The sequence below is a fragment of the Lithobates pipiens genome, unplaced genomic scaffold (genome assembly GCF_037356315.1).
Source record: "Lithobates pipiens isolate NorthernLeopardFrog02 unplaced genomic scaffold, aLitPip1_a1.2 Scaffold_23, whole genome shotgun sequence".
Classification (NCBI taxonomy): Eukaryota; Metazoa; Chordata; class Amphibia; order Anura; family Ranidae; genus Lithobates; species Lithobates pipiens.
Window position 1 is genome coordinate 323,133,678 of NW_027507785.1, and position 13,110 is coordinate 323,146,787.

Here is a 13,110-nt window from a genome sequence, read left to right on the forward strand (position 1 = left end):
CAGGCGTTTTTCTGCCTTTTACATTGGTGACCGGAAGAAAATGGCAGCAAAAACGCTGTAAAAACACAGCAAAAAATCACGCAACCTTGAAACGCTCAGGTGTGAATGCAGCCTTAGGCTGGGTTCACACATATGCCAGTTGGATGTGGTTTTCTCCGCATTCAATTCGTATAACAGGAGAATGGATCAGGTTCACACATCTCCGGGCCGGCCCCGGTCTGCATTCAAATAAATGGTCCTTGGTAAATATGCACCGATACCAGTTTTTTTTTTTTTACAATTTTATTATTCTTTTTTATTTTTTATTTTTTTTTTTTTTTTTTTACAATGCTTTCATTTTGAGGGTTGGGTGGATGGTGTCAGTGTGTTTTTTTATTTTTCAATTATTGTTACAATTTAAAAACTTTTAAATATTTATTACAATTCATTTTTCTCCCCCCCCCCCCACCATGTATACCGCTCCCCCCCTCCATACTGCCCCTCCGATTCAGGTGTGAATTCAGGCAAATATTCGGACCCAACTCGCACCTGAATCGGGGCACAGACACGCACAGGACCCTCTGCTGTGATATATGGAAGATTGATATTGCGCAGGGGAAAACAATTGATATAAGTAACCAAAAAGCTACTGGCAATAAAACACAACCGAACAATTTGTGTAAAAAAATAAAACAAATTAGGCCCCTTTCACACTTGTGCGACTTCTCCTGAGACTTGGGACTGTAAAGTCACATGACAATTCGTTCCCCACAATTTCCAATGAAAACCATTCATATCTGTGCCACTTCAAAAAGTAGTCCCTGTACTACTACTTTGGTCCGACTTTCTTGCGAGTTGAGGTCCATAGACCTCAACTTTACACAGGCATTCCCTGAAATTGCTTGGAAATTGCGGCAAAATTGCGCCTTAAGGCTGGGTTCACACTGCTGCGGGGGGAGATCCGGATGTGACTCGCACCGCAAATCACATCCGATCTCCGTAGCGATGCGAGTACAGCCATACAGACAGTATGGCTGAATTCGCAGCGCTCCCGCAGCAAACTCGCACGGGACCCTTTTTTTGGTCCGCAACAGAATCGGATCGCATGGTGGTTCACACCATGCGATCCGATTCCTGTGCGAGTCGGCAGATCGCACTGCGATATGCGGACGGATCTGGGGGTGTCATTAACATAACATTGACACTCCCAGCCGTCCGCATAGGGCAGTGTGAACTGCCGGCGGGAGGTGTGCGATGCGGGAAAACGCCGCGGATTCGCGGCGTTCCCGCATCGCAGCGGTGTGAACCCGGCCTAAGTTGCGGCAGTGTGAAAGGGGTCTCAGTAATAATAAAGTGTAAGCACACTGCGTTACAAACATCGGTCCAAAAAATGGAAAATGCTTCCAAATAAAGAGAAGTGATAAAGTCTTTGAAAACCTATTCAAAAGTTGATGAATGACCGACCATTCACCCAAGTGCACCTTTCACCGCGATTAGGAAAGAATGAACTCTAAAGGCCCGTACACACGGTCGGACTTTTTGACAACAAACATGCAAATTAGCTGTTTTGGAGCAACATCCGACCGTGTGTACGCTCCATCGGACAAACTTTTTCTGTTTTCATCGGACTTTTGTTGGCTGTGCAAACGGACAAACTTTCTGGCAACAAAAGTCCGATGGAGCAAAGTCCGACCGTGTGTACGCAAAAGCATCGGACTTTTGTACAAGGTACAAACACGCATGCTCAGAACCAATGCAAAAGATCAGACTACAATACAGAAGTTCACCAAAGGTGGCGCTGGAGTCATTGAACGTCCTCTTTTGAAGCGGCGTCAGTACGTTGTGATGTCATTACGTTCGTGTTTGTTGTCAAAAAGTCCGACCGTGTGTATGCAATACAAACTTGTGGACCACGCCCTTTGTACAAAAGTCCACGGAAAAGTTTGTGCAAAGTCCGACCGTGTGTATGAGGCTTTACCAGATTCCTAGACTCCACATTATAGGGGTCTAGATAGACCGATTCACAAATCAAGGCAGATCCATCCATTAGATACAGGTGGGGATAGTGTCATGGCCGCCCATGCTGGTTCTTAGTCTCTCTCGTGGACGTCGTATAAAGCAAAGGAAGAGTATCCGCACAGTGTAAAAGTTTCCATATACTTTCTCAGGCTGGGATCTGCTGGTCAAAAGATCAGGCTTGCGTGGTGTTGTTGGACGTAGACTCCGCCCTACATGTTTCGTCAGATATGACGTCCTCTGGGGGCATGGAGTCTGCTGTGAACCCAAGCTAAAGCCCCTTTCATGTAGGCTTCTACCTGTCAGTTTTACCTGATCGGAGTCTCCATTCACTTCTATGGGGCAGTGGATGCCGGCGGTGACACCTCCACTGTCACCCACTATCAAATCCAATCCGTGAAATCCATATGGATGGAGACCCTATTTTCCATCCATCTGATGGATCGAATAAAACCAGACAGGTGGTCCGTTCTCCGCACCAAACATCCAACCTCCTGTGCCCATAATAGACGTTACTGGGCTTCTAGGCATTGAAAAACCCTTTCTATCCATCTCTTGGACTTGTGCCTTTCCACAGCTTTATCCCAGAAATCCCGGGGACTTGCCACCCATGGTTGATCGTTTGCTTCAGTTGCATTCTCAAAGTCTGCCAGTAACCGCTGATCATTAGGCAAAAGAGCCAGACTGGCGGTCCCTCTATGTAAACAAGGCAGATCGCCGTTCTGTCAGTAAGGCATGGATCCCGTGTTCCTGCAAAGCAGAAACACGGATCTCTGCCTTCCCCTAGTAAAAGCCCCTCCCCCCCACGTTACACAAAAACACTGGCTAGGAAGGCAATTAACACCTTTGATCGGCCCCCTGATGTTAACCCCTTCCCTGCCGGTATCATTAGTACAGTGACAGTGCATTTTTTTTTTAGCACTGATCACTGTATTAGGATGACTGGTCCCCAACAAAGCATCAAAAACGTCAGTAAGTGTTCGAATGTCCGCCGCAATATCGCAGCCCCGCTATATAGTCGCTGATCACCGCCATTACTAGATAAAAGTTCCACAATTATATCCCCTATTTTGTAGATGCAATAACTTTTGCACAAACCAATCAATAAACACTTATTGGGATTTTTTTTTACCAAAAATATGTAGAAGAATACATAGCGGCCTCAACTGAGGAAGAAAGTTGATTTTTTTATTGTACGTGTTTTATAGCAGAAGGCAAAGAATGTATTTTTTCTTTTTTATAAAAAAAAAATTGTCGGTCTTTATAGCGCAAAGAATAAAAACCGCAGAGGTGATCAAAAAATACCACCGAAAGAAATCTTCTGAATGTCAAGTGGTTAAATGGGTGGGGGCGATTTTTTTGCTATACCCCCCCCCCCTGTATATACAGCGATAGGTACGGCCTTGGAGGGAGCTGTATGCCTTTTCTTTGGTGCGAATCGGCCCATAGACTTCAATAATGCCGCACACCGAGGAGTACAGAAACATCTGTGCCCAGCGATATATACCCACATGTGACCCACGAGCCGCACGGTACCACTGACATCACAATACCGAACCGGAGAGGGAATCACCGGATATCATTGTAACAACCGAGACAGACAACTGCAGGAATGTGGATGTCGGCTGAATCCGCAATGTAACTTTCCTTTCATTTTCTCCCAGTTGTTACAATTCGATACTTTTATTACACGGGTTGTTATTGGCACCAAACACAGGTCTGACCCCAGAGTCTGCGGGTCACCCCACCCCCCTCCCATTCCCCCAGAGACCATACTACATGTGCCACCAACGATCCCCCCAGAGTGACCACCCACCACATCCCAACTCTACTTCAGTGCGCCCAAACACCACGGATCACCCCACCCCCAGAGCACCCCCATGTCAAGACTCACCCCCAGAGCACCCACTTGCCTCAGCTCACCCCAATACTAATGTTCTCCCCCCACTCGGGCACCCACCTCCCAAAACCAAGCACACACATAAGCCACAACCCCTCACCAACGCGCCACGCCTCGTCCCATCCCTAGTGCCCCGACGTGCCACGGCTTGCCCCATCTCCAACACACCTTGACCACAGGGCACCTAGAGGCCTTGGATCTCCTCAGTCTCCAAAGACCGACACACCAGAGCTTATCCCAGAGAACCTCCACATCACCCCTCACCCACCTCCAACACACCCATAGATCACACTTTGCTCCAATCCATCACAGCCTGCTCTGCAACCAACTGGCACACCGGGCACCAACCTCAGTGAGCCCACCTCGCTCCCATCATAGCTTGCTCTGCACCCAACCTCGGAGGGCCCATGCGGCACACCAGAGCAACAACCTCAGTGCGTCCATGTGGCACACCTTGCTCCGATCCATTACAGCTTGCTCTGCACCCAGCGCCCTCATCTCTCACCTTATCCCAGAGAACCCGCACGCCACGGTCTGCCCCCATATCAATGCACCCATACGCCATGGCACGCCCCGAAATCAATGCACCCGCATGCTATGGCACGCCCTGATCTCAACACATATACACGCCATGGCTCGCCCCAACCCACCCGCCACACCTTCACCCCGGGCACCGACACATCTCTCCATGCCCTAACCCCAGTGCACCCAAGCGCCGCGGCTCGCTCCGACCCCAGTGCACCCACTCGCCCCGACCCCAGGTGCACCCGCACGCCCCGGCTCGCCCCGACCCCAGGTGCACCCGCGCGCCCCGACCCCAGTGCACCCGCGCGCCCCGACCCCAGTGCACCAGCGCGCCCCGACCCCAGTGCACCCCGACCCCAGTGCACCCGCGCACCCCGACCCCAGTGCACCCCGACCCCAGTGCACCCGCGCGCCACGGCTCGCCCCGACCCCAGTGCACCCGCACGCCACGGCTCGCCCCGACCCCAGTGCACCCATGGCTCGCCACGACCCCAGTGCACCCACGCGCCACGGCTCGCCCCGACCCCAGTGCACCCACGCGCCACGGCTCGCCCCGACCCCAGTGCACCCACGCGCCACGGCTCGCCCCGACCCCAGTGCACCCACGCGCCACGGCTCGCCCCAACCCACCCGCCGCACCTTCCCCCGATCTCAATGCACCCGCACACCGCAGCTCGCCCCCATCTCAATGCATTCGTACGCTGCGGCTGACTGTGATCTCAATCCACCCGCACGCCACGGCTCTCCCTGACCTTAAGGCACCCACCCATTTCTTCACGCCCCAACCTCAAAGCACCCGCACTGTGGCTCGCCCCGACCTCACTGCACCCGCACAGCTCGCCCCGACTTCAACGCATACGCACGCCGCTGCTCGCCCCAACCCACCCACCACACCTTGACCCCAGGGCACCCACACCTCTCCTTGCCCTGACCCCAACGCACCCGTGCACCACGCCTCTTTTCAACGTCAGCGCACCCACACATCACACCTCACTCTGCACCCAGCCCTCCCACATGGCACACCGGGCCCCAACCATGGCGCCCCCACGCAGCACACCTCACCACCCCCCGCTGTACGGTCTCCTGGGTAACACTGTCACAGACTGTCCCCCTCTAATACACCTCCAGCCCCTCCCCCCAGGAAGGTACCTCACAGTGATGTCACACACAGGCCCCTCCCCCCCAGGAAGGTACCTCACAGTGATGTCACACACAGGCCCCTCCCCCCGCAGGAAGGTACCCCACAGTGATGTCACACACAGGCCCCTCCCTCCCCGGCGAGCTCCTCCTCACCTCGGGCTCCACCACCTCATGGTAGGCGGGCGGTGGCTCGTAGCTCCTCCCCCCGCCGTACTCCAGCCCGGGCCGCTCGTTGGTCAGCAGCGCCACCGCCTCGTTGATGTCGTTGTTGGCGAGGCGCAGCGCCGTGCGGATAGCTGCCGGCTCCGAGAAGCCCATACACAGCAGGGTGGTCATGTGCTGCTCCTCCTCACTCTCCATCCCGGGCGATCCTCCTCCGCCGCCACTCACACCGCCCGCCTCACCCGAGCCGCTCTGCGCGCCGCCATCACTCCGGCCAGCCTGCCCTGGCGACACGCCCACCGCCGCTCTAACGTGACAGCTCACGTGACCGGCCGCCATGTTGCGCTTGGCAGGGAGCTGACTGCCGAGAGTGGGAGGGCGGCCATGATGTGGTTGGCGGAGCCAGGGCACGTCATGGCGTAACTGGAGGTGGGGCTGCGTGACAGGGGAGCTGCCATACTGTGATTGGCCGCTGTTCCGTCAGATTAGGCGACCCGTCGGAATGCGTTACGGAAGTGACGTTCGTCGCCGGCATCTTGCTACACCCCGGACTCCTCCACAGTAAGGATACACTGAGAAGGAGGCAAGGGGACATCTTGTTACACCCACTTGAGTTTTACAGTTTACACTTTTTTTAAAACCGCAAACTGAGTTTATATAGTGAAATACAGTACTTAGAACTCAGTGTAATTGTTTAGATGTTGAATTTTAAAAGCAGCAAAATTCCATCTGATTAGCAAACCTGTGAGATGAGTATGGTTGCCACCTATCCGGGTTTCACCTGGACAGTCTGGGTTTTTAATTCTGTGTCCGGATTTAAGACTGGATTCACACTGCTGCGGCTACGAGAACTGTATGTGATTCGCACTGCAGTGCAAATCACATCCGATCTCTGCGTGATGCGAGTTCAGCCATACAGATAGTATGGCTGAATTTCACATCGCACTCGGCGCAAACTCGCACAGGACCCTTTTTTTGGTCCGCAGCAGAATCGGATCGCATGGGTGTTCACACCATGCGATCCGATTCCTGTCCGAGTTTGCAGATCGCACTGCAAGATGCGAACTGATCTGGGGGTGTCATTAACTTTTCACTGACACTCCCAGCAGTTTGCATAGGGCAGTGCGAACTGCCGCCGGGAGGCATGCGATGCGGGAAAACGCAGCGGATTCGCGGCGTTCCTGCATCGCTGCAGTGTGAACCCAGCCTAAGTCCACCTGAAACCCGGACAAATCAGTGGCAGGCCTGAAGCACCAGCCCTCCTATCCCCCTCTCCACTCCCTTCAGCTTCCAATGCTTTTCATTATATTGGTAGGGAGGACACTTTAACTGGGCTATAGACTAACATGGGGGGATTATACTGGGGGACAGACTGATGTGGGGGGGTATTCTGGGGGACAGACTGACCTGGGGAATATATACTGCGGGACAATCTGACCTGGGGGATTATACTGGGGGACAGACTGACTTGGGGGAATATACTGGGGGCAAACAGACCTGGGGGGATTATACCTATAGGAACCTCTTATTGTCTATTCATATATCGGGTGTCACGTAGTTTCCGTGTCCGCTGATGAAGTCCCGCCCATAGGGACGTAACATAACGTACGGACGGAGATCACGTGACGTCACCCGCGGTCATTGATAATTTTAAAGATCGTATGAAGCTTCGTTATTGCAAGTGTGTTTTTTATGTATATTCATCATTAAAACGTTTTTCTATGGAGAGCACTACGGCCTGTCTTTCTATCCACATGGTCTGAGGAATTGTGAATACTGCTATATACTAGACATGTGCAGAGTAAAATATTTCGTTTCGGAATTTCGTTTTCGTCCGAAAACTTAATTTATTTAGTTACTCCCGAAATTCGTTTTTATTTATTTCGTTTTTCGTTCAAAAATTGAATTCGTCCGAAAATCCACATGAATCACGGTCGAATCTGTCTTTGAAGGCTTATGGTGTCTGTCGAATGTATAAAGAAGATTCGACGGAGCTAACTATATACCGTAGCATACTTTAGAACCCCTATGAAAGTCTATGGGACTCCAACGTTCAAAATCTAAAGTGCTAATTTTAAAGGCTAATTTGCAAGTTACTGTCCTAAAAAGTGTTTGGGGACCCGGGTCCTGCCCCAGGGGACATGTATCAATGCAAAAAAAAGTTTTAAAAACGGCCGTTTTTTCGGGAGCAGTGATTTTAATAATGATTAAAGTGAAACAATAAAAGTGTAATATTCCTTTAAATTTCGTAGGGGGGGGGTTGTCTATAGTATGCCTGTGAAGGGGCGCATGTTTCTGGTGCTTAGAATTGTCCCTGCACAAAGTGTCATTTGTGCAGGAAAAAAAGTCCTTTAAAATCACTCGCAGCTATTATGAATTGTCGGCTCCGTAATACAGAGAACACTCATTGAAAGTCATTGATAAAAAAATAAATAAATAAAAAAAGCGTGGGGGTCCCCCAAATTCAATTACCAGGCCCTTCAGGTCTGGTATGGATATTAAGGGGAACCCTGCCTCAAATTTTAGAAAAAATTTGACGTGGGGTTCCCCCTAAATATCCATAACCAGACCCTTCAGGTCTGGTATGGATATTAAGGGGAACCCCGCGTCAAATTAAAAAAAAAATTGACGTGGGGTTCCCCCTAAAAATCCATACCAGACCCTTTATCCGAGCACGCAACCTGGCAGGCCGCAGGAAAAGAGGGGGGGACGAGAGAGCGGCCCCCCTCGCTCCTGAACCGTACCAGGCCACATGCCCTCAACATTGGGAGGATGCTTTGGGGGTCTGTGACCCCTCAAAGCACCTTGTCCCCATGTTGATGAGGACAAGGGCCTCATCTCCACAACCCTGGCCGGTGGTTGTGGAGGTCTGCGGGCGGGGGGCTTATCAGAATCTGGAAGCCCACTTTAACAAGGGGACCCCCAGATCCCGCCCCCCCCCCTGTTTGAAATGGTAAGGGGGTACAAAAGTACCCCTACCATTTCACAAAGAAAGTGTAAAAAAATGGTTAAATAAAACAAACACACTTTTGAAAAATTCCTTTATTAAAAATAAAAAAATAAAAAAAAGATTCCAGCGGCGGTAATCCACTCTTGACCCCGCCCCCTCCACTCTTGACCCCGCCCCCTCCACTCTTGACCCCGCCCCCCTCTGATGTAACACAGGCAGGTTTCCGTTACATCAGAGGGGGGCGGGGTCACCCATACGTCACGGGGAACCCCGGGTTTCCCCTTGCGTTAGAGGGGGGCGGGGTCAGGTGACGGGTGGCCCCGCCCACCGTATATAAGAAACGTCAGGCAGCCGGAATCCTTGCATTGTCTCCTCTGCGTAGACAGAAGAACGAAGGATTCGCTGCGCTGGAGAGATGAGACATCGCTGGAGAGATGACCGTCCGTCAAGAGTGGATTACCGCCGCTGGAATCTTTTTTTTATTTTTTTATTTTTAATAAAGGAATTTTTCAAAAGTGTGTTTGTTTTATTTAACCATTTTTTTACACTTTCTTTGTGAAATGGTAGGGGTACTTTTGTACCCCCTTACCATTTCAAACAGGGGGGGGCCGGGATCTGGGGGTCCCCTTGTTAAAGGGGGCTTCCAGATTCTGATAAGCCCCCCGCCCGCAGACCTCCACAACCACCGGCCAGGGTTGTGGAGATGAGGCCCTTGTCCTCATCAACATGGGGACAAGGTGCTTTGAGGGGTCGCAGACCCCCAAAGCATCCTCCCAATGTTGAGGGCATGTGGCCTGGTACGGTTCAGGAGGGAGGGGGGGCCGCTCTCTCGTCCCCCCCTCTTTTCCTGCGGCCTGCCAGGTTGCGTGCTCGGATAAAGGGTCTGGTATGGATTTTTAGGGGGAACCCCACGTCAATTTTTTTTTAAATTTGACGCGGGGTTCCCCTTAATATCCATACCAGACCTGAAGGGTCTGGTTATGGATATTTAGGGGGAACCCCACGTCAAATTTTTTCTAAAATTTGAGGCAGGGTTCCCCTTAATATCCATACCAGACCTGAAGGGCCTGGTAATTGAATTTGGGGGACCCCCACGCTTTTTTTATTTATTTATTTATTTATTTTTTTATCAATGACTTTCAATGAGTGTTCTCTGTATTACGGGAGCCGACAATTCATAATAGCTGCGAGTGATTTTAAAGGACTTTTTTTCCTGCATAAATGACACTTTGTGCAGGGACAGTTTTAAGCCCCAGAAACATGCGCCCCTTCACAGGCATACTATAGACAACCCCCCCCTACGAAATTTAAAGGAATATTACACTTTTATTGTTTCACTTTAATCATTATTAAAATCACTGCTCCCGAAAAAACGGCCGTTTTTAAAACTTTTTTTTGCATTGATCCATGTCCCCTGGGGCAGGACCCGGGTCCCCAAACACTTTTTAGGACAGTAACTTGCAGAATCTTTTCTCCGTCAAATCTTTTCTCTGTCGAATATTTTCTCTATATAATCTTGGACTAATAGAGGTAAGGTTAGGCACATTCGACCACAGGTTCTATAGACACGTTGTCAGAGTCATGTCGAATCTCCTATTCTATATCGAACTGTTGTAACAACGAAAACGAAAATAAAGCATTTATTTATGTCGGATCTTTCGTTTTTCGGATTTTGTGCTTTCGTTATCGTTTGTCAAAACGAAAACGAAAATAGCTGAAATTCGGACGAAAATGCATTCGGACGAAAACGAATGCACATGTCTACTATATACCGATCCAGTGTGGGTATTCCACCAACGTGTCAGTTCATTTAACTCTGAATGGGAGAAAGCTGTGTTTTCGTTTGTGAATCGGTCGGATATTGTCGGAGAGGAGTACAGCGATTGGACGAGTTGATATTTAAGTGCATACGACCCTCTGTAATTTAAAGGGTCCATACGATGAGGTGAGCAGCCAATTTTACCATTGGTGGTGGTCCCCCCCTTGGCACTAAGTCACTTTATGCATGAACTGACTGTATACCACTGAGGATTCCTCACGTGGACTTTTTGACTCAAAAGCTATCTTTGGACTTTTTATTAATTTTAATATGTTAGTAATCATTTTATTTTAGTTAAAGCGCTGTACCATCTGTTTGATATATTGTATTTTGGGATTTGGTAATTGATCCCTGGTGTTCAGCAGCTTTTCGTAAAGGGGTTGTACTGCGCTGATTTTTTCTGTATTTATATACTGGGGGACAGACTGACCTGGGGGATTATACTGGGGGACAGACTGACCTGGGGGATTATATACTGCGGGACAGACTGACCTGGGGGGATTATACTGGGGGACAGACTGACCTGGGGGATTATACTTGGGGACAGACTGATTTGGGGGAATATACTGGGGGACAGACTGACCTGGGGGATTATACTTAGGGAGAAACTGACCAGGGGGATTATACTGGGGTACAGACTGACCTGGGGGGATTATACTGGGGGACAGACTGACCTGGTGGGATTATACTGGGGGACAGACTGACCTGGTGGGATTATACTGGGGGACAGACTGACCTGGGGGATTATACTGGGGGACAGACTGACCTGGGGGGATTATACTGGGGTACAGACTGACCTGGGGGGATTATACTGGGGGACAGACTGACCTGGGGGATTATACTGGGGGATTAAACTTTTGCCTGAGCCGAAATTATTTTTGGTATGGCAAGGGAGTTTTATTTACAGACCAGAGTGGTTGCGATGGGAGCTCGTTTTGCTCCCAGTGTGGCCAACTTATTTATGGCCCACTGGGAGGAAGAAGCAGTTTTTAAACATCGCCCCCCAGAACTGGTGTGCTACCGTAGATTTATAGACGATCTTATTTTGATTTGGGATGGTACTAGATCGTCACTCGATATTTTTATTCAATCATTGAATTCCAATGATAGGAATATTTCGCTCACATGGAATGTGAGTCAAGATCATATAGTCTTTTTGGATCTGGAGATCAACAAAGATTTGGGTAACTTCAGATTGGTTAACCATTTTAAACCTACTGATGGTAACGCTTATATTCCCCTGGGGAGTTGTCATCACCAATCTTGGTTGTGCAACATCCCCCAGGGGACAATTCATTAGGTTACATCGTAATTGTACGAGGAGTGAGGATTATATATCTCAATCCGATGTGTTGATCTCCAGATTTGAACAAAAGGGATATGATAGGTCGGTCTTGAAGGCAGAATTTGAAAAGGTCAAACAGATTGATAGGACTACTTTAGTCTCCAGTCAACCTAGAGAGACTAATAATAGTGAGCAAAATTTTAAAGTGATTTTAAATTACAATGTTCAACACAAAAAATTTGAAAAGATAGTGTCTAAACATTGGTCCATTTTAAAGCAGGACAAAATTTTGGGACCCGTACTACCTACTCGCCCACAGTTTATTTATAAAAAAGCTCCCTCTCTGAGGGACCGTCTTGCTCCCGGTGTTCTTAACCCCCCTATTCCATCAGAGAACCGATTGTTCTCCTTTTTTGGGGGGGTTTTACGCTTGTGGGCGGTGCAAGCCGTGTAAGCATTCTAAAGTCAACATTAAGAAACGGAAGAAGTTTCTGGCCTCTGCAACTAATAGGGAATACGATATTCGGCAATTGATTACATGTGACACGATCGGAGTGGTTTACATGTTAGAGTGCGAATGTGGGTTACAATATATAGGACGCACTTCTAGACCTTTATATGTGCGTTTAGCAGAACATGTAGATAATATTAAAAAAGGTCTGAAAACCCGCAATGTGTCCCGACACTTTAAACAATTCCATCAGCAAAACCCTAAAGGCCTAAAGTTTTGGGGGATTGAGAGGGTCACAAAACATTGGAGGGGGGGGTAATTTCATACGCCAGTTAAGTCGTAGGGAATCTTACTGGATACATGAGACCAATGTATATTAATGCCTGGTGGATTGAATGTCGATTTTGATATTAACTGTTTTATTACTGATCAATGATTTTATTGTTTACTTTTTATTGTATTTTTAGTACTATTTAATTTATTGGCTGCAGGTGATGTCACGTTGATATATGTGTATTATACACATTTTAATATTCTTAAAGCGGGATTCCACCCTAAAGTGGAACCTCCGCTGATCGGATCCCTCCCCCCCTCTGGTGTCACAATTGACACCTTTCAGGGGGGAGGGGGTGGAGATACCTGTCAAAGACAGGTATTTACACCCACTTCCGGGCATAGACTCCCGCGGGAGTCTATGTCATTTCCTGTCCTGCCGCGCTGTCTGCTGGGACACACACGGGTCCCAGTGACAGCGCGGAGATTTCCTATTGCGCGGCGCAACTCGCGCATGCGCAGTAGGGAACCGGGAAGTGAAGCCGATTCGCTTCACTTCCTGATTCCCTCACCTAGAATGGTGGCGGCAGCAGCCGAGGGCCGAGCGATC

At 49.4% G+C, this 13,110-nt stretch overlaps 1 protein-coding gene across 1 annotated transcript in view; it reads right to left on the reverse strand.

Moving 5' to 3' along the window:
- The window catches only part of USP24 (ubiquitin specific peptidase 24), a gene marked incomplete in the record, with an annotated part of 216,339 nt that extends 210,313 nt beyond the window's left edge, over positions 1 to 6,026 (reverse strand). The window contains 1 exon segment of the mRNA XM_077450643.1: positions 5,714 to 6,026. Coding sequence (XP_077306769.1) covers positions 5,714 to 5,920 — 207 coding nt within the window.
- Between the last annotated feature and the right edge of the window lie 7,084 nt (positions 6,027 to 13,110).